At 42.6% G+C, this 22598-nt stretch overlaps 2 protein-coding genes across 2 annotated transcripts in view; both read right to left on the bottom strand.

The window, feature by feature from the left end:
• Positions 1–11631, bottom strand: part of pid1 (phosphotyrosine interaction domain containing 1) — a 29504-nt gene extending 17873 nt beyond the window's left edge. The window contains exon 1 of the mRNA XM_070828792.1: positions 11501–11631. Coding sequence (XP_070684893.1) covers positions 11501–11530 — 30 coding nt within the window. The 5' untranslated portion in view covers positions 11531–11631. The remainder of the gene's footprint in view (positions 1–11500) is intronic.
• Positions 11632–15502: 3871 nt separating this feature from the next.
• The window catches only part of dner (delta/notch-like EGF repeat containing), a 48178-nt gene continuing 41082 nt past the window's right edge, over positions 15503–22598 (bottom strand). The window contains exons 8-13 of the mRNA XM_070829768.1: positions 22308–22541; positions 18080–18202; positions 17813–17926; positions 17432–17563; positions 16812–17058; positions 15503–16129 (exon numbers count right to left, since the gene is read on the bottom strand). Of these exons, the coding sequence (XP_070685869.1) occupies positions 16018–16129; positions 16812–17058; positions 17432–17563; positions 17813–17926; positions 18080–18202; positions 22308–22541 (962 nt within the window). The 3' untranslated portion in view covers positions 15503–16017. The remainder of the gene's footprint in view (positions 16130–16811; positions 17059–17431; positions 17564–17812; positions 17927–18079; positions 18203–22307; positions 22542–22598) is intronic.

Here is a 22598-nt window from a genome sequence, read left to right as displayed (position 1 = left end):
CATAATACTTTCATGAGGCTCAGAGGGTTGAAATACCACCAGAATGTTATGCTTTCAGCTTTGACTTGTAAAAAACTATACCAGGGTGAAATTTAAGGCGAACACACACACACACACAGAACACACATCTCAGTGGTGAAAACTGGACATGAAGATTGGAAGTGAGACGGTGTGAGAGGTTTATTCTGCTGAAAGTGGAATGTGAGGAGCAGATGAAGGGAGCTCTGCCCTCGCTGCCTCCGACAAAACAAGAGAGGAGGCATGGCCACTGTTTCCTGAAGCCGAGCAGAACCACATGGTGGATCTGGCCCTGTGGAATTTCTGGGCTTCCTCGAAAACAGTCAAGACAAAACTGAGCGGCTCATAAAATCAGGACTTTCACAACTAAGGAAAAATCAGGCATACGGCATGTCTGTAATTCTCTAATGAGAAAAATCATAAAGAAATAGCAGCTAGTCGATGAAAAGAATTTCTCATACCTGGGCAAGTTTGAGTTGAATACTGCATCTACAGGTGTCTGAGTTTGAGTCTAGTTCCCCAGAGGATGAATCTTAATGACTTTTGTGATTGCCTGACATTTCCTCTTGCGCCATTTGAGGTTTTGAGTGAAATGTTTCCACAACTATTGAAAGGATTGCTAAAACGCTAAAATTAACAGTGTAAATATTATACGAGCTCAACGTCAGCATGTTAGCATTTACCTCAAAACATCCGTGTTTAAGTACAGCCTCACGGAGCTGCTAGTCTTGTCTGTACGTGTATTTTTATTTCTCACCTTTATTAATCAATTCATCGTGCTTGGTGTTTTAGACCACTTGTGACCTCTGTTCTGTGTTACCATGTGGCTCAGAAATGGCAACAAAGAGGGAGGCCTCACACAGATTAAGCAGCAAAAAGTTATTTTATTCAACTAAAATGAATAATCTAAACAACTCATCAATGAACTGTGTTCATATAAGGGGATCAGTCATGTAAGTATGTGTGGATGAGTGAGGATGTGGTGGGGTGCATGTTGAATGGTGCAACAAACCAAACAAAGGAAAAAGGTAGGTATGCTGCACGCCCAGGAGAGAGAGAGAGAGACTCCCAGAAGGGGAGGGCGATATGTCTTTCTGGAGGCCGCCGCCCTGTTAGGCAGGTAGACTGAGAAGCCTCCCAGCTCCACCTACCAGCTCAGCTCCCAGGATCTACAAAATAGAGCATAGCACAAAAAGCAGGAGTGGGAGGGTTCTTCAAAGCCATCTTCCATGTTTGACATTTGCGCAATGTCGCTTTCTTATACAGCAGGTGGTCACCGTTTTCAGGCAAAGAAAACAGTCAACCTGCCAACACAGGCTGTCATCAACCCTCAGTGTTGGTGTATTTGGCAAAATTAAGTAGAAGCAATCAGCTTAAAGAATTAGGTTTGGTGCCCACTGTCTAAATTCAGCACCACTGCATCAAATATTATTATGTAAATTCTTTACGCGTGTTCAAGTCCAAAATTTCCTGAGTGTTTTTATGCATTTCCTAGCATTGGTTCTTTGTCTGCATATAAAAGACAGCAAATAATACTATTTATTCTATATTAAATAATCACTACCCCTTTAAGAGTTATCGTCATCTGTTTCCTCACCTGTGTCAGAAACAAATGTAAGATTTCTGGGTGTGTGTTCCGAGGGTTGTTTTCAGATTTGTGAAATAATGTGCATACAAATGACACGTTACATACCGTAGAGCTAAAAGGCTAATTTAGTGCCCTCAAACTAATTCTATGCTGATGCCCTACAACACGCAAACTGTTGCAGCAGAAAGAGAACGACTGGACCCCCAGACACACCTACTCTGGAGAGCGTTCATGTTGAGAAAAGAATAATAATGAAGGGGGGGGGGGGCTGGCAGGAAAGAGGAAGATAAGCCTTGAAAAAAACAAGGAGGAGATGAAGGAGAAAAAGTGAGATGGAGTTGTGAAAGTAAAGCCACATGTGTGTAAACGCTCGCTGACCTCCGCGTCAGCACTTTACAGCTTCCTGACAGCGGCTCACATTCCTGCGGTTGGCCCCAATACAGAGGGACGGGGGGGGGGCAGGAGTGCTGGGGGGCCTGTGGCGGGCTCCCCGATTCCTCCACCCCCAACCGGGGGCAAAAAGGATTGAGCGAAGTGCCGCTTGGAGTAACACTGGAATTCTATTCATAATATTTTCACTGCATTTTAATGTTTTTTATTTCCCAAGTCCCAACAGTCTCCTCATCAAGTTACTGCTGTTATTGATTCTATTTCTGACTTTAACTTGGACCCAGGAAGGTTTTCTGTCTCCACCGTTGGGGCAGTGTGGGTTGGGTCGGTTTTGGGCACGTTACAAGACAAGGTTGCTGTCTACACTTCGGGTCTGAATGCTAAACAATGGCTGCTGTCACAAGGAAACCTCAGATCTAAAAAAAAATGGTCCCGTTTTAGCATAATGAAACCTTGTTTTAAGATTGACACATGAGGAATCACTCAGGGGCCTGACCTCTAAACATACTGTGGAAATCAAGGGTGCTCTGATCAATCCGCCATCAATCATTATCGGCCAATATTCATCAGTCTTAATAGATTTGTCTGTAGTTTCTATAAGACAAACAAAAAAAAAGTGGATGAGATGGTGCAAAACAGGTGATTGACAGGCTGTGCACAATGTAATGGCGATGCCGGCGACAAGGAGACAGCTGTTGCATTCTGGTGGAGAGGTGAGCAGAGGCATGATGAGCCGAGTTTGTTTTAAACCTTTGAGGCTAACGCAACAAGGCGAGCATCTGTCGAGCGTACACAGCGTTTAAAGTCCAGTCTGGTAAAAACTGAGGATTTTACTGGATAAAACCTGAAAACTAACAATCAAGCAGACAAACCAGAGAGATGGAGGTCTGTCTGAAGTTTTATCTGACAAAATTATTTGTTGTTACTGGACCAGACTTTACACAGGCAAATTTTGAGAGTGATCAGAATCTGCCGATATTACTTCTAATAATCAGTGAACGACCCAAAAAATCCTGATTGGAGCACCCTTAAATGTAAGTGTTTGATTTTCCTGTTGAATGAAAACGCTCTACTTTCAGTGCAGCTACAACTCGTGTATTTAGTGTTACAGCAGGTTCATCTGTGCAGTAATTAACGCAAGTCACTGGAGCACTCGAGGGGTCATCAAAATCTACATTTATCAGAAATCGAATGGTTGGATCTTGAACGATACCTTCAAGTCCTCAGCACCAAGTCCTGTGCTCTTTGGGTCTTCTGAGCTTCAACAACATCATTTGATTAATTTAGTAGTTTGACTGTGACATGTGTCTGAAAGGTAACTCTTATTTACAGTAACTGCCACAACTTTTCCTCGTCTGCTTTTTAATACTGAGTCAGTGAAGCATACGACCTCTCCCCAAAACCAGGTTCCCAGTTTTGATGGATTCGGGGAGACTGCGTCAAAACAATCACTGAGATAAATTTCCTTCAGTGAACCTCTGCAGAGTATTCAGCTTTTACTTTACAGTCAGAGAGCCAAGACATACTGGGCTACACAAAATAAACATGTTAGGCTTGTGGTGTACACATGCATCTTGGATTTAGATTTCCCAGAATTCACATAACTTAAGAGAAAAAGATTCATTGCAATGCACTTGAATGAAAAAAGTAAATGTGTCAGTATTTGTTATGTTCAGTAACTATTTTGATTATCACATATTGCCACTTTCTATCATTCTGATGATGATGGTAATGATAAAGCTAGTCTACGTCCTTTTCAACTCACATAACTTCCATTTATCCTTGCTTATTACAAACTATTATTACATGTTTTTATACTTACTAAGTTTTCTATATATATATATATATATATTTAGACTTCGTGTAAATCCAATCAAACTATTTGTTCATTTTTAAGCCAGTTATGACATTAACTGTCATAACGTTAAAGGTCTCCATATTTAGCAGCATGGCTGTAATGGTAAAAGCATCGTCACTGACTCATTACTGCCAGTACTCATGTGATCAATGTGTATTAATAGCGCAAAGAAGTTACATTAACAAGGAACTTGGCTGAACATCACCAGAACTCCTACAATGTGACTTTTACAACTATTCAGTTATTTATATTTTATGGATCTCAAGACCCATATAATATATATTTGCTTAAAATCAGTACTCCCAATAAATTTTGTCCAACAACATTTTACACAAGCTTAACTTTTTTTTCTGAGAGAAGTACAAACATTTAAAATTGGGCGGACGACCAAGGGTTGAATCCAAGAGACCCAGTGCTGCCAACTAATTCTGAGTCGCTGCTCCCCAAGTATGTCTCTGATTACTGCTGGAAATCACAAGTGCCATTAAGACTAATTTTTCAAAGAGTCTCTACTTTTAGATAATTGTAAAATCTGCATTTAGAAATTAACTGAATTCAGGAAAATACTCGAACAATCCACGTCCATGAGAAATCAAGCGGACAGGCTTTGGAGAGTGTCTTGGTGCTGTCTGCCTCCTGCAGTGATGAGCTTAACAGGTCACAGATGGTAAGTTAAACTTTCGGCCCCCTGAGGGTGCATTCTTACAGGAAAGAGGTTCTCGGGTCAATCTCATGGTAAGACACTGCATAACAGGGTAAAAACAGACCTCTGCCACGCCTACTGAGACACACAAAATAGGAGTTACAGGGACGTGATCATGACAAAACAGTAGAAAACAGACAGCTGGAAATCATGTTAAGAAATCCGCAGAAGTTAAAGGGATACATGTACCATGTCTAAAAACCATGATAATCTGAAAAAAATACACCCGTTGGATGCACAAATGGCTACCGGTTCATCCTGAAAACTCAAAACGCGGTTCATCATGTAAAGTATGGTTAAGAGCTTAACACAGACCTCAAAACCAAAACAGTTTGTCAACAGCATTAGCCCATCTCAGACACATCTGCATACGCCGACCCAGACACACATGTAGCGGGCTCCGAGATGAAAGGGTGCGCAGAGCCCCGTACCAGATGTTGTAGGTTTGCCGGGTGCTGGCAGACAGCAGGACAGTGGGACATCACTGTTTGCTATCAGAGCATCTGTTCTGCATCTCAGCATTTCATTTTCAGAACTGAATCACCTGCCCAACATTCAAGTGTCGAGTCAGAGTTAGAAGAGCGTAATAAAACTGCTTGTTATCAATAAGCAACGACCATCAGCTTGATGAGTGTAACTGTTTCGTGGTAGGTACGAATGTTTGTCAATGTCACCAGCTTGTCAGCCCACTATCCACTGCCATCGCTGGTCTACATGGTCATGAAACCAACCCTGACGGTTAATACAGAACGGAGCTTTAAAAGAAACCAGAGTCCTATGATTTGTCTCAATGAAGACATGGAACAAACTCTCTATGAGGAGGAACAAACAACTGAGGATGTGAGGAAGTGCACAAAGCTTCACACCCTGAACTGCACATCAGTCCTCCTGTGCTACAAAACTTAAAGGTGCCCTGAGGGGTGTTCAAGTAAGTACTTGTAAGTTGTGTAAGTAGTACTCACCCAAATTAATTGTGTGTATGCTTGAGGCCTAACTAGAGAACTTTTGTTGAGACAATGTTTTCCATGTTTACGTCTCTGCCTTTTGCTGGCACAGTTCTACATTTCTTGGCCACCTGTTGATCAGTGGAACAGCAGGAAACCATATATAAAAATGTCTAAATGCCGATAAAAAAAAAATGTCTCGATGCCGTCATGGGAATATGAAATCTAACGCAGTATTACATGCCTACTGACATACTAAGAAAAGTTTGGTCTCGTTTTGAATCGGAGCATCTGCAGTTTAAATACCTGATATGTTATAGCCCACTAACAATCTGACATGAATAAATCATGGAATAAATCCCTGGTCTTGTTATCTTCACTGCCATCTTAAGTGCAAGCTTTTTGAAAAAATGTTATTGTAAAAGTTACAATAAACATCTTTAAGACACCTTGTGCACACAGCTTGAGCCTATACAAACATGCTGGGGGGGGGCCAAAGGTTGTAATAAAAAAAGATTTAAAGAAGTAAATAAATAATAAATATCTTGTTAAGCTTACAGTGATTATAGGTTAAGGTTAGGTTTAGGTAGGTTAGGTTTAGGCAGAGATTATATTTTAGAGATCTGCACTCTACTGAGGGCACATTTTTCAAATATTGTGATAATATTGTGGCCTTTTTATCATGGTAACATGGTAGCGTGACTTACTGTTACATCTCCAATATTAACTGGCATGAAACCAACCACAAAACATTGTCCAGTTGCACTGCTTGTGGCCAAAAACACCTCAGGGCACCTTGAAAGCACGGGAGAAGTATCCTTCAAACCAACATTACCACATCTCATACAGAAATGTCCTGTGAATGGGTGAGGGGAGAACCATTCTTTTCCTCCATCGTACCATTTCCCAGGGAGTAAACAGCACATGGACTAGAGTTACACATCAAATTAACGGGGCCAGTTTAACCAACAAACCATGTCTTTCCAAACAATGTCTTAACTTTGAAGCTTGACAAACTTTGCGTCAGTCTGCCGTTGTTTGTTCCTCAGACACCATGTATGAACACAAACACCTCCTTCCTTCTGTAACCTTATTGGAGGGATCCACTGTGGTAGAGCACAGGTAGAGCAGGAGGAGGAGGAGGTTTACCAAGCATGTGGTGGCAGTTACTTCCTAAAGCCAAACGTAGGATGAACTCCTCCAGGGCCTTCCACGGCAAGGAGCGGGGCAGTTTAACTTTCTAAGCTGTCCCTCTATGTGTTTACAGCCTCCCCCTCTGATCCTGGGACAGTTTATGAGACAAAATATGTCGGCCTCAACCCAGAACCCAGGGTGCACCGTGGGAGGTCCCTCCGCACAGGAAGACCTGTTTTTCTAAACCATGATTGGGACACTAGGGCGTGTAGGGGGGCAAAGTCAAATGATTGGATTTTGTGATTGGTGGGTTACTTCTGCAGTAGGAAGTGAGCATTAAAGTACACAAACCTCAGAGCTTGGAGGTGGCAGTCTTTGGCTGGCGGTAAAGACATCGACAACTCTTTGGCGTAAACAAAGAACCCGCAGCAACATCTAAAATAGTCTCCACAGAGCCATGAAAAACAGCTGCTAATGACAAAAAAAATGATGAAAAGGGTGAATTTAATTGCGTTTCATTACTGACAATTATCACGTCCAAACTATAACATGTGGAAATTCTTCACCATGAATGAAAAAGATAAAGATAAAGCTCGCGATGGTGACATAATCTGTGACATCATGCTCCTACTACCAATGCAGCTGCCTCAAAACAGAAGAGACCACGTATCGTATGCAAAACCGTGACCAGTGATCTATCAACAAGTCCAGTTAATACAAGACAAGGTCCCAGGAGCTGACTTCCTAATGGATTGTCACAGTGTAGTTCAATTAAAAAGAAGTAAGTGCCTTAGATTTCCCATGACAGGAAAGACAGAGGAGCTGATCAGCAGGTTAGCTCGGGGAGGGAGAGGCTGAACGGCGGGCGGCTGACAGCGCTATCATATGAACAATAAACAGTGAACCACGACCATCACGTTTGCCCTTCAAATAAGTTATGGGGTTATTTGTGAAATTCTAAACTATTTACTTATGAATGTGAATTTAATACAGTAAAGACAAAATAAAGATTCATCCACTCTGTCCTGGTACCTGGATCACCGTCTTATTTTGGGATTTGTCTGAGTGAAGCTATTTAATAGTCATACCTATTAGATGAATGAACATGTACACTACTAAAAAACACTGCAGGAATTGCTCATAATTTTCTGAACATACCATTGAGTTATTCATTAAAGGACAGTTACAAAAAAGTTTGTGAAAGCTGTAAATTGTAGGCAAGTCAAGCTTTTAAAACATTGAAACTGGCCAAGAAAATTGCAATCGGCACCTTCAACTTGACTTAAATAATCAATAACGGATTATCTTATATAAGTAGTTGCCACTTCATTTACTGTCACTTTACTCATCGATTCATTCTTTCATATAAACGTGATCTATGGCAGTGTTCTGTACAAAAAAACTAGTAAAACCTTGAGAAGAAAAAAAACAAATAACACAGCTGAGATATTTCCATTTTGACCACTGGGAGCACAAGACTATCTGTCTAATGCAGTACTCTTGACAAATTATAACTTCCAAGAACAGGAGATTATGCCCATTCATCAAAGATGAAGAGCCAAACCAGCGAGCCAAGAGCCATTTGTACAGGCAAATGTGTGTTGGCTGAAAAAAGTAACATTGTGTGGAGGAAACCATGGGAATTTTGTGCCAGTCTGGCAGTCGTGGATTCCTTTTGCCACCAAGGCCACAGTCTCAACAACATAGCTGTGGCCACAAAGCAACCTCAGACGGACAAAGAGACAGACGGGCAGGCAGGCCGAGGGACAGACTGACAAACAAACAAAGGCAGGCAGCGGCGGCCGCAGGAACAAGCAGAGATGCGGAGACAGTGGCTGGTTCTCACCGTCTTTGACCTCAGCTATTTCTGCGCTGTCAGGTCCACATCTTTTTACGTGCTCAGCACTATTTGTCAGTGTCATACGCATTTATGTGTCAAAACTGGGAACCTAAAGAGGAAATAAACATGTTTGGAAGCCATAGGGATAGTCAAAAAGGAAGCATGTTGCCTGCCAACTTGCATACGAGCGTATATATATGTGTGTGTGTGTGCATTTGTGCCCAGACCAGCGCATGTTGTGCAATCTGTCGTTGAACTAACATGGCCTCTGCCTGGGGAGGAAGGGCCCCCCGAAACTGACTGAGGCATGTGGTCAGCGAGAGGTAGGAGGGACGTGGATATGGACACAGAGAGACAGACGGACAGAGAAAAACAGAGGCATGACGCAGCGCTGACACACAACATCTCGACACACACTTTGGTTCCAAACCACTTCTGACTGTCAGTATAGAAGCAGTTTGAAATTGGTGATGCGACCTGTATCTCCTCATCCCTCCCCCCCACATACACACACCTCCATCTATCTCTCTCTCTCCCCTCCTCTTCCCACCTGAGTGAGACAAAAATGCAGCAAGACATCGGGTGTTGCTATGGCAACAGAAGACAGCACAAGTGAGAACAATGTGGACGGATGCAATAGTGGATGAAAACAACAAAACAGAGGATTATAAACACTAGTGTGTTCTAGATCGACTACCTGGTGTTCAGACCTAGAAAACTCCACCATTTCTGACTCCACGGAGGCGGAGGGTCCTGTCTAAAGCGTGGCTGTTGGCATGGTTACAAAGCAGGCTATGGGCAGGTATTGTTACTGTCCTACATCCACTTTTCACTGTGAGAGTTTTCATACCTAAATTGATCCTGACTGTCCATGTGGACCATGGGAAATTCACAGAACAGACCAGCCTGAGAAGACTTTATTGATCCAAATTCTCCTCCTAAGTCATCCATCAAGTTAAACGTTGCCATTCGCTGTTTCATGGTTTTAAAGTGGACACCAGAAACATGCCAAACTCTTTGGCAGCAGCTGTTCTCCAGGAGGTAGGCTGGTGTGAGCTAAGCGCTGGTTCCAAAAAATAAGATTTCTCTAAAACACACAGGCCTACCTTTTTTTTCTCCAGCAAGTGCTGCACCTCCTTAAAGCCTGATACCACATTTCCCACAATGCAAGTCAATAGCATCTGCCATATCGTCATTTAGACCCTCCTTTCCTGGTAATGCTGCGTTCAAGCCATACGTATGGATGGGAACTAACTTCACAGCACAGCTCAAGACTTTCAAACTGAGAAACTCCCAGAAGAGTTTTCAGAAAAGTCAGAACAACGACTTGGATGTTGACATGAAAACTATTTGTGGTATGAACACAGCATAAATGTCCCCACTTTGTACGGCCTGTAGTATCCAAGGCCACGCTGAGAGAACCCTGATGTTGAGTTATTTCTCTCAGTCTTTAGAGAGCTCCCCTCAGACACCCTCCAACTGTTCTCACGGGGTGAGTCGCACCCCCTCTTGAGAAGCAAACTGATCTTCAAATGCAGAAATGTGCCAATTTAAAGGACAGCTTCTGCCTGTTCTGTCCTGCTTATGTGCGAGTTGCAGAATCGGGGTCCAAATGCTTCCCAGATGCGGCGGCAGTCAAACCATATTTGCTGCATTCACACTGGGGTGCAAGGATGAAAATGTGGGTGCCCCCGTTCTGCGCCCCCATGAGCTGCTGAGAAATCAGTGCACGGTGGTGACACTGCACAGCACAATAACCTGACCTCACCCACGCACCACATGACCTTTCCTTTTAGTGTACACTGGTGCATGATTGTAACGATGCACTCACTCTTGTGCATTGCCCAGATTCCCATAAGCAGCACGCAGCGGAAAATGTGAGACGTTTTGGTGACTTCCTGACACTTGTTGAGCACGGCACCGAAGCAAGAAGCGCATCTCGGTTTATCCCAAACAAAAACACAGCGCGGCGCTCAATTAATCCCGATCAATGGCGGCTCATTTAGAACGCACGGAACGTTGCCCGTCGGGGTGATCGTTCTGGAACGCGGTTGCTAGGCGACGCAGACAGCGGCCATTGCCAGCTCCAGCTCGGATGTTTAAATTAATCAAAGAGTCCGGGGGTCATGCTGATGTGATGTTTATGGGATCACCCCTCCCCTTCCCCTTAACCTCCACATCTGGAGACACCGGAACTCTCGGTTTTAATAATTCGTGATTCCATATTCTTGACGCCTGGGCAGAGGAGGGGATTGTGCAAGTTCACTTGGCAGGCAGTCCGCAGACCGACATCTGGAGAGCATTACGTCTGCAGGAGACGTGAAGCCAGGCTCGGTGCACGGCTTGCCCCTGGATACCAAACTACGTGTCATTAACGCTGGGCTTTTTTTTTTCTCTCCTCCATTTCTTAACAGGTCGCAGGCGGCAGGTTACCGACCAGAGCCTGCTTTAAAAAAAAAAACAGCGATTTCTCCAGGAATGGAGGGAGAAACAGCGATTAAGCATCCTGACGTGACAGCATGAAGCAAAAATAGAGTGACAACATGAGGAGAAGGCCTCGGTGGGTTAGTGTGAAGGTACAGTGTTGGATCAAACAGGATTGTGGGCCGTGATGACTGTTGGACTGTGCTTATTTGTGACATTTGAAAGCAGCAGATTCGCGCAGGAATGCAGCGGAGGTACAGTTTGTTGCACTGTACCCACGGTTTGCGTAACGTGAATAGGTGCGTTTAAACGTCTCACCGACAGGGAATCGTTCAGAAACAGAGAGATTAGCCAGAAAAAAAATGATAGTTTGCACGTCTACAACTGCTTCGTAGTGCGTAAAAGACGAGTAAAGACATCCAAATCCAAACACTGCGGTGACAAAACATCTGCAGCTGCTCAGGAACCGTAGCAAGTCTCTCCTGCAGGCTGGAGCCACGCACAACGCGGCGGGTTTCACTGAGTGTGACCGCGGCTGTGGCGTTTATTTACCGCTGCCCCTGTCGACAGGACGCCTTTCACATGCAGACACACATCTTACCTGCAATCGCTCCGACGCGGGTTGCCACATATTAGCAGAATCGAAGGCGCTCCGGCTTTACTACGGCTTGTTGTCTTTTCGTAGTCCGGCTCACATCTGTTCGCTTTCACGGCTCGCCTCTCCGTCCTCCTCCTGTCTGGACTGGTCGGTTATGAAGGATGTGTTGCTCCGCCTGGCTGTAGTTATCGCTCTGGCCAGCAGGTGGAGGTACCTGCGCTCCGTGTCTGGCTGCTGCGTTCAGGGGCTTCAAGACATTCGAGGATTTGAGTCAGAGAGACGACAGACAGTGAGGGGAGGAGGAGGAGGTGGTGACTTCCGTCTTCTGCTGTGCTAATAGCGTAATGTTTAGATGATGTGGGGGATTTTAAAAATTATTTCTAAAGTTTTATTTTAAGCTTGACCACATTGTGCAAGTTATTATTTAGGCTACAAGTAGTTACTGTTTTGCAAAATCCAGTTTACAGACAATCATGTGTTTCATTTTTAAGTGTTAGAATATGTTTCTTAAAGCTGCATTAATCAGTATTCTAATATAAATAATATGAAAATTCTGCTCTTTAACCAACATGAATTTGCTGCCAAAGTCTTCAGTGCTCTTAGCTATGGAGCAATTTAGCTTCTTTCAGTTCATTGTTTCGGTTTGCTCTCAGCAGCAGCTCTGCCAATTATTTCTGGTGAAAAAGTTCTGAAAACCCTATTGTATCTTACCAAAAGGCACCGACAGTGTCTTTAGGGCTGCCTTCTCCACAGACACAACTTTGGCTACAGTGGAAGAAAATTAGCTACTAAAACAAGTCAAGTCTCCTACTGACAGTTTCAGATAAAGTAACCAATTTCCATATTAATTTAATGTAAAATCAACATAAAAAAGAAATCATTTTTCAGCCGGACAGCAAAAGGCACCCATAATGTTATTTTCCACCGCAAAGTAGTTAAAATGAAAATGAGAGTATAAAAACCTAACATTAATGGCATGGCGTTGTTTCAGTGGCTGCTGGCTTAGTTTAAATCTCTATTCTCATAATTCCCAAGTTTCACAAAGGTAGCTAAGGACAAAGTCTATGGTGAATTGCTGCAGTCCTGCCCACACATTTTAATCTCCTTAAGCTTCTCAATAACAAGTTGTAGCAAAAACATTTTGAAACGTATGACCTTGTAATTGTAAAAATGAGGTCTGGGAATCCACTGGAGTATCATCCATTCTTTTGTGGAAAATATTGACTGAATAAATTCCACTGCAGCCAAAATGTTCTACTTCTGGATAATATTTGCTTCTGAAAAGGGACACAGTTCCCAGTGAGACAATCTCAGTTCATCGAGGTGGAGGCCTTGAAAGAGACTGAGAATGTCGGTAATAGACGATGTGTTTTGGGGCCCGTGTCAAGCCAAACAGCAAATACTCTGACCCTCCATGGCATTCAGAGGGCAAAGGTCAAGCACAAGGCCTCCATATTCGACCATAAGCAAAGGTGAGCGTCATCAATAACATCTGCTGCTCCAGCAATGTGTGCGTATGTGCGTGTTTGTGTACACACATAATATAGTGTGTGTGTTGAGTGACATGACTCGCAGCCTGTATTTAGAGATGTTTACACGGCGAACATCTGGATAAAGCCTGAGGTCACTCAGGGTGTTCACATCACTAACACTCCACAAAAGGTCTTTCCCACGGCTGACAGTTCATTCTAGTGGGTATGACCATGGGACACTGCAGAAAAACAGACGCTGTAGAAAATGTTTTTTTTTTCTGGTTTTCATTTACACTTTTGTTTTTTCTAAATCAGGACACATGCTTTCAAAACAATTTAATTATTTCAGCCCAAAACTTATTGCAGCATATTATTGTTTAATGTAATCATGGCTGAGTTAAAGGGAAATTACAGCCTATTTCAACCTGGCATATTTGCCATAAATGTGGATATTGTGGCTGTATGAGTGGTGCTAACTCACCATCTCCACGGTGAAGATTCAGAGCAACAAAGACTAACAAAACAACATATATTGGGGTGAGCTGTGGGAGTCTCCTACAGCTTTCCAAATAAACATATTTTTGACATGAATCTTTTCGACAACTTGTCCCTGAGTCTCTGAGAAAGTAGTCATTTGGAACAGCCATTATGACTAACTGCGGCTAACCAGTTTTAGACAATTGAGATGTGCCCACAGATGAGAGTGATCCCAGTTGTGAATCTAATGAATTTGCAGCACTTATCAATACTGTCAGCCTGCAGACTTTGTTTCACTTCCTCAAAACCAACTGGAAGAAAAAGCCAAGGCCCGCTGGAACGAACAGTCAGCTCTCCATACAATAACTGAAAGTGATTACAACATGTAAAACGCCATGTGAGGGAATGTGTGTGACCCACACATAAACACCAGCATCTGGTTATATATTTTCGTGAACTCACGAAAATCTGGAATCACAATGGTTTGTGAGAAAAAAAGTTACAAATGTTAGATAGTTGCTTGCAAAAAATATCCAAAAATAAACAGAATATGACGTCTCAGAGTTGTTTTTCTCTGTACTTGCTATGTGCGAGTCCTCATTTCCCCAAAGTTCTACAACAGAGGTTACGAGTGCAAAGTTAGCATGACTCACAGAGCCTCAAATAAACTGGAATTATCCTTTAAAGGTCCTATATGCGACGTTCAGGACAATAATTTAGCAGTAAACAACTATTTGCTGTGTAAAGATGTAGTGAGAGCTGCTGCTCAGCGACAGCCTCGCTCAGTGAGCTAACACAGAAGCACAGTATGCTAGATATATCATGAGGCTGTAGACACAGGTGAGGGATCTGGCCATAGAGACATGGTGGCAGTGATGGCTGTGGGGGCATATTTGCTTTGGTCTTTAATCTAGTGCAACAGCTAGTGGCTCTAAATCTCACATATAGAACGTGTCACCACTATATTAAAATTTAAGTGACAGTCAACTATACAACCCAACAAGTAAATAAATAGTGACTTACATTTTCTGATATTGCATTCTCTGTTTAGGCTGGGTGTCTATATGTACTATGTACTGGCCAAAACGCGCCCACAGCAATACGTTTTGAAAATTGTGAAGTTGCAAATATGTCTGGTATTCACATGTCTGGTAGGATTTATATTCTTGTTTTATCACATCACATAACACATTAACATATAGGCCAGTTTATTCTATTTTTAGGTGCAAATTTCATGTTGCCAGTGTTCAGACAACAAGACTTACATGAGACACCAGGTGAGTACTGTTGATTATGTTCATTTGAATCTTTATTGTTTACATCATTCAACATAGATAATAGGTAATCATGTGGTCGCTGTGTTTCAAATGAGAGAAAACAATCTGAGGACTAGTTGAGTCTATTGGTAAAACATTGCTTGACCTTGAGAGGAACAACACAGCTGCACACACAGAGTTTTCCATTGGCAGGACACAGAAGCACATATATTCTGGAGTAGATATCATCCCAGTCTCCTCGTCCTCTTTCTCCTTCTCCCCCTCCTCCCTCGTCTCCACCCTAAAGCCATCAGGAGGCCACTCCAGCAAAGAAACTCTCATCCATTAACTATTCAACATTGTCAATACTAGAGGTGAATTTGTACACTGGCATAAACAGGTACATTGATTAAAACCAACTATTTTTGTGTGCAGTGAGAAATATACCTACCTATTGTCCTAAATATCACTGAAATACATACAGTAGGATGGTAGAGTCACAGTACTCCAGTAAACCCACTTTCTTTACTATTCATACACCAGTGAGAAACTTGCATGTAAAGAACAGGACAATATGTATTTTAAAAAGATAAATTCTGTGACTAGTATTTCATTCGTGTATGTATTTGATCTACTAACCACAAATGACCAAAAAGAAGATATTTGGCACAATTTTGATAGAGAGAAGTACAACTGCAATGAAAAAAAACAACAACCAAGTACAAAGGATTTGAAAATAATGCAGAGAGAACATCAAATCTAACCATGCACGAAGTAAGGCAACCTACTGCAGATTTTTTTAGATATAGAAAAAGATGCACCAAGAGGAGTGCACCTATTACTACAACACGTCTAAGGACTGCTGTCAGTACTGTATGCTGTGTTTACACTAAGAAATTTAGGCTCCTGGGTGGACAGACAGACAGTCTGGTGCAGACTAAAGTCATCGCTCTTGTACATCAGAGGTTACTGGTAGTGTCGCCCATTATCAATAACTTAGGTAATGCAAAGTATGCTCTTATGCTACAATAAAGCCTTATCGTGGATTTTGACAGGAAAATACATGTATCAAATTCCAGATTTCTTCTACTACAGAGTATGTTTTGGATTTTTTTTCTTCACTTTACATTCAATTTTGTTTTGCTCTTTAATTTTTTTACTTTTTTTGTTAAGAAATACTTCAAGATCTATACTGACTTTCTGTATATCTGTGTGTGTGTGTGTGTGTGTGTGTGTGTGTCTGTGTGTGTGTATGAACATGTGTACATGAGCAGCTGTGTATGTACAGCTTGTGATGTGCTGGGATGGTTGTGTTTTACAAATCCTTTGTCTTGATGAGGGTAACCAAAGGCTTGTCATCAGGACTGTAGTCTTCATAGGCGATGGGAGTGGCATCGTACATGGCAGGCCTGGACTTCTTTCCAAATCTAGTAAGACAGCATAAACACAAACAGTGCATAAGTATTCGGTGTGACAATGTAGCCTATCCTGTGTTGGATCAGGGTCAATGATGCGGTGGCAACGAGGAAACAGTAACTTTTATAAAAAGTGCTTTTGATGTGGCTGTGATTTTGCATTGAACTTCTAGGAACTTCACAAAAGAGGGAAAATAATAAGGGTCAAAATTTACTGTATGCAGCAGATAGATAGCTTTTCGATATAAACCGCTGGACTTCCCATAATGCAACGCAGTAGTGTCTTTTTGTTGGACCCTCCCTGTCTGTTAAATGCCCCTGTGATTTAAAGTCAACATCCACAGCCCCCCAGCCAAAGAAAAAATAAATAAAAGTTGATTTCTTTGACGTTAAAAACAGGAAGCTCCTCCAGAGCGACACAGCAACTGTTTTTTTAGAGGCAAGGTGCTCCCCATGACTTGTACACTGACTTGAGCTTGACACTTTATTCTTGACCACAAGTAACTGACTTAATCTTTGTGTACAAAAATCATTAATCACTTCATTAAATACAGTAAAAGTACCAACACATAAATGCTTATATAAGCAAAAATACAAGGCTGGATTTTTATATCCTCCTATATCCTCCTATAACACTCTTCCTGTGTAAGACTTTGTTGTCATTCAGTCAATATATACAAATCCTGTCACTGACCTTGCATGGCGGATGGAGGCGATGGCATTGCTGAACTCGCTGTCAATGCTGCGGCAGTTGTAGAACTCCTGGTAGGCGTGGCGCGATGAGCCCTGGTACTCAATGCGGCTGATGCGGCAGATGCCCACAATGAGGATGATGAGCATGAGGACAAAGGCAACACACAGCGCTCCGATGATGATATAGAGGGAGTGGCGGGGCATGTTGGTCAGGGTGTCCTCAGTGTGTGCTGGCTTCCACTGCAGGTCTGCAAACACACACACACACACACACAAACAAACATGTGAGGCTGTAGCCTGCTTATTTTTCATTTCAGATATTCTTAAAGTGGCATTTGAGTGGCTGTTGTTTGCTTGCATCATGTCTTATTTGTTTTCTGTGTATCTGATTAGGATTCATAGTTAAGCGTGCTTTAAATCAATAATTATGGGATTTTATTTGGTATTTTATCCTGCAATAAACTATTTGAAAAGTTCATGTAGCTTTGAGTAATGGCTAGTATTCACCACTATTAGAAAACACACACACACACACACACACACACAGGGGGGCATATTGCTTTCCTTGTGTCAGATTTAAGATTAATAGCTGAACAGGAGTTTTCTGACAGGCTGACTCACGGATCTCGCAGCTGGGTCCCACCCATCCAGGTGGACAGTGACAGGTGAAGCCATTGGACTGGTCAATGCAGGTGCCTCCATGGTGACAAGGGTTGCTCTCGCACTCATTGATGTCGACCTCACAGTTCTCCCCTGGGTGGACAGGTAAGGTTGTGTTTAATAACAGCGATAGCAGCGAAGCCGAGAGCGGAAAATAAGACGCATGGATCTCTGTATTCTGATACCTGATGCTATTGTTTTGAAACCCAGGAACACTTCAGGGTTTAAAAGGAAAATGTGATGTAGTGCAGTGTATCAAAAGCATAATTTACCATACACATGAAACATACTAATAGGCAGTTAATTTACTGTTATCAGGCTGATCTTGGTACTAGTGCTCACCCAGGTATCCAGGAGGACAGGCACAGGAAGCGTTGTTTCCTGCGCTCTCACAGTGGCCTCCATTCTGGCAGTGCATCTTCAGACATGGATCCTTGTAGATTTCACAGTGCCTCCCTGCACACACACATACACAGAATATGTCCTATGAAACTATAACACGCGATTGCTAATTTACAGATGTGTGCCTGCAACTCACACACACTCACTCATATACATGTATACACACATAGATACATATGATACATATACACATTCATGCATACGTACCTTCAAACTGTGGTGTGCAGACACACTCATAGGCATTGATGAGATCCCTGCAGGTGGCGTAGTTCTGGCAGGGGGCAGACAGACACTCATTGTACTCTTCCTCACAGTACAAGCCATGGTAGCCTTTAAGGGACAAATATATACAGTATGTATTAATGTTGGAGTCACTGAAGAATTAATCCTGTGATTTTGCTGCATTGCTGATGCACCCAGAAGATGATTTACCCTTCATTTATCTAGGGGAGAGTTTTGCTGAAAATGTATGCTTTTCAGCTGTGATCAGCAGTTAGTATAAGTCACTCCGATGGTTAGCTGAACACCAGAAATTCAAAGTTTGCTTTAGGTGAGGCAGTACGGAGTAAAGCTTCAATTAGAAACTCAAATTCAACTTCAATTAGAAACAATGCCATGTTTCTGGCAATATAAAACAATTGCCATGACAAAAATTCAGACCTCTATAACTCTCAAATCCGCATGCGGTGTACCATTGGTGCTGCAAGACTAGCATGTAAAACACCCACAACCACACCATGGTTGACATCAAAACTGAACTTCCTCTGTGCACTTTTATTTAGCTTTTGAGAAAGTGTGCATATGTGTGTGTGTGTCCTACAACTGGCACGCATTATTCACACTGTTTAATGAAAGTGGTTGGAACTTAACACAAGCTACTTGTATAAGCACTTCAGCCACCGCCTGATCTGGATTTCCTTCCCCAAACATCCGATCTGGCTGTTCTCAAAGCTGATCAGAGCTAATCTGAAATCACATACTTGTTTAATCAGTGCCTCTTCTCTTATGCACAATTCAGACCACTTGTCAGTTTCATGCCAGAGAGTTTCCAAGTGAAACCATAACGTCAGTACGGTTAGAGCAGAGATCACGGCGATCATAATCAGTCACCAAATAGTCAAACTTTGCTTTTCTAACTACCACCATCAATGCATGTGTCCAGGATTTTTGTGTTACCTGTATTGTACCTGATCCATTAATTCCTGCACATTTGCACAAAAAATTCAGCTCCAACATTCATTTTTGATATATTTCTTTTCCACTAATGATCCACTGGGGAAAAAAATGCACATTACAACAGCTAACAGTGCAACAACATACCTTTGGATCTGCTTGGATACAAAAACAACGCCAATAAACAGATATGAGCCAATTAAACAAGCATTAATTGTCCAATAAATAGGTGTGAGAACACGTTGTACGCCCAGGATTTTGCAGTTCCAGTGGGACTGGGCATATGGTCAAATGACATGCAGTGCACTGTGTTTTCCATAGGATGGCAGCTGTGTACTGAGGCAGAATAAGCCTCTAACATCTGAAAACATGGTCAGTGCATGAGTAACAAACAGCCAATTACTCCTCTGTTTCTCCAATAATATTGAGAGACTGAAAAGAAAAACACAAAGTGCAACGTACATAATGTAAAAGAGAACATGGCTGTTTAAGTTGCACTGTTACAGTTTTTTGGCTACTTGTCAGGAGGATAAAGTGAATGTCAGAATATAATTTCTAAGTCAGTGTATTAATACTCCCCTATAATAAAACTGACCTCACAGTGTACTTAAATCATCAGTAATTAGGCTGACAAATAGTTATTAAGTATGTATGCATTGATCTAACATTTGATGTACCATTAAAAACCTGCTGACACTCCCAACTGAACTACTGCGCTTCATAGAAACGTTCTGTCCTCTACGACTGTGAGCCAAAATCACCAGAGGACCAGTGTCTCTTGAGTCCTTGCATGACTAGTGTAGCAATCTGTTTTCATTAGCTCCGGTCCCACTTTGACTCACCAAATTTCTCAATTGGGTCCCAGCGCTGACAAAGTTTCAACAAAAGCCTCCCTAGGCCACTAACGTGTATTTGCGGAAGGAGAGAGGGGGAATTAATGAGGAGCCCAGTTAGAGGCTCTAGGGTCCTCTCTGTGAAATGCCAGTGAAATGTCAAGTGCCTTTCCAAGACTCTGTCTGCTTTCTGTGGGCTGGCTGGTGGGCTGGCAGCCTCTCCTATGAACTGGATTACAGGAGGAGGGATCCTTCTACATATCAGCACCCCAGCAGCCATCTTTCAAAAAGCCAGTAGGCATTTACACATCCCCGACACACACTCAGACAAGACAGATGAGCACACAATCTACTGTGTTCAAGTGTGTGGACACACACACAGAAAAATATAAATTTTCATACACACACACACACACTCATACAGACACCAGCTGGCATTCTGATGAGGTGAAGAAAAGGTCAGTTTTCGAGCAAAACATGTGCGTGTGTATGTGTGTGTATGTGCGTTCACTGTTGTGTCTGGGATGCTAATTGCATATCACCAATTTCACCAATCCCATTAGACAGGACCGCCTGAGTAGAGACATTTGATTGGTTGGCAGCATCTGCTCAACCACCACAGTCAGAGTCACAGACAATGGATTGGGAGCCATACAGGCACGTGCACACACAAGCACGTACGCACACTTTTAAGGCAACTGCTTTACCATGGCAACCAGACATCAGAGGATGTGAGGGAAATGAGGTGAGGTAAACGGCAGGAAGATAAAGACAAGGAAGGACAAAAGGACAAGCAGAACAAAGAAAAATATGAAAGAAATGCAAAATAGGAAAAAAAAATAAGAGCGAGGCTGTGGGGAGGAAAATGTAAGATATCCGAATAAATGGAAAGCAGAGGACACATGCTCTGCACCCCTGAACATAGCAAGAGAGAAAGCATTTGAATTAACGTGACTTATGGCAGGATTAACAACTTGAGAAATAACTTGTATTGTTCAGATATTTAGGAAAGAGTTTTCTCAGGTTTAAAAAAGAGCTTCAACTTTTCAAAGCTCACCCGTCATTCCAAATCCAAGTCACTGATTTAAAGAACAGCTGTGTAGCAATTCATCAGAGATGAAACTGTCAAGAACAAGCAACCAAAAGTTATTTCAATTTCAAATATTTTCCTGGTTAAAGCCATGCTGCCAGAGAAGAAGCCGTGGAGGCTGCTGATGCAGGAGAATGAATAGGAGCCTCAAATAAGAGATCAAGATGGTGACTGGCTTATACATTCGACTGACAGGTGGTATGAACAGAGAGCAGAAGGGGCAAAGTGTCAAATTATGTTTATGGGCCACTGGAAAAGTCATCTATCTCACCGTCTCAGCGAGGTAATTGCAAAACAATGGATAATGATAAGTCATCATTCCACTCAATTGAGTTCATCACAGAGGCATCAGTGCCTGCGCGGCAATCATCCCGTCTAGATATGACTCCTCATTTAGCCAGACTATATTTACTGTTACTCTGAGTCTGAGCCGCTGCTAAAAGTCACCATCTTTTTACTTGGCGCAAAGCTTTTGTGGTGGTTGTAAAGACAGATTTAGTGATGATTCCGAATAAGATTCAGAAGATATTTCATAGCCATGGATGGATTTCCAAATAAATTCTGAATGTTGGACGCAGGCCGAAGGGGTCCAAGGGCTCAGGAATTCAGCCAGTTCAACATCTACAACAACATTCAACATGCAACATTTCTTGTTATAAAGTCCAAAAGCTGAGTCAAAGCTGTGGTGCAAATATAACCTGCACCACATGTTTCCTTTGAGGTTTTTCTACAATATTTTGTCTAATATTTGCGGAGAAGAGTGTCCTGCTGGATCAGCTGTGATAGGGAAGCTTTTGGGAAAGATTTTGACAGTCTTTCATCTCTTGAAAATACAAAATACTTCACTTCAGGATCTATTTTTAAACCTACATCACAAATCTAACCTGCAAAACAACAGTGAATGATGTGGAGAGGAAGGGTTCGCTGCTTTGAAAGTATGAGGGGTTCAGGAGCCCATTGTCTCATGATCTTATGGTGACCCTTCTGTAGGTGAGACCGACAAGGACATCCACTTGCAGCACAAACACGCACTCGTTGTGTAATAATAAATTCAGATTCTATAAAGTCCCATCGCAGCTTGTGACAGGCTCAGTGTATAAAAATGGAAAGCGCTGCGTGAAAAATAACTGTAAGATCAGAGGGTTCAAAGAAGGAATCCTATAGCACATGCTCCTTTTATTATGTAGATACTGTTCAAAATAAATTAAAAACCGAGGTGAGCTGTCCTCTAGCTGACTTTGGCTAAATTCAGCTCTTGACGCTCACAGCACCATGACATCAGCGGTTTAAGCCCAAACTAAAAGCACCAGGCACTGAGACGGCTGACGCTTCCGCTCACCTGGGACACACAGACACCTGTAGCTGTTGCCCACGCTGCGGCACACCCCGTGGGCGCAGGGGTTGAGGGCGCAGAAGTCCACCAGCTGGGCACATGTAGGGCCAGTGAAGCCTGCTGTGCAGCTACAGCCGAACCCCAGGGGACCGGGGCCTTGGGCGTAGCATGTCCCGTTATTGTGACAGGGGCTGGAGGCACACGGGTCCACCTTCTGCTCACACGTAGCACCCTGGTAGCCTGCAAGTGGGCAGAGACGAAAAGGAAATCAAAAGAAATCAACACAAATGTCATTGC

Source organism: Pempheris klunzingeri, chromosome 4, assembly GCF_042242105.1.
Source record: "Pempheris klunzingeri isolate RE-2024b chromosome 4, fPemKlu1.hap1, whole genome shotgun sequence".
NCBI lineage: Eukaryota > Metazoa > Chordata > Actinopteri > Acropomatiformes > Pempheridae > Pempheris > Pempheris klunzingeri.
This window is presented reverse-complemented; position numbering and strand designations above follow the sequence as displayed.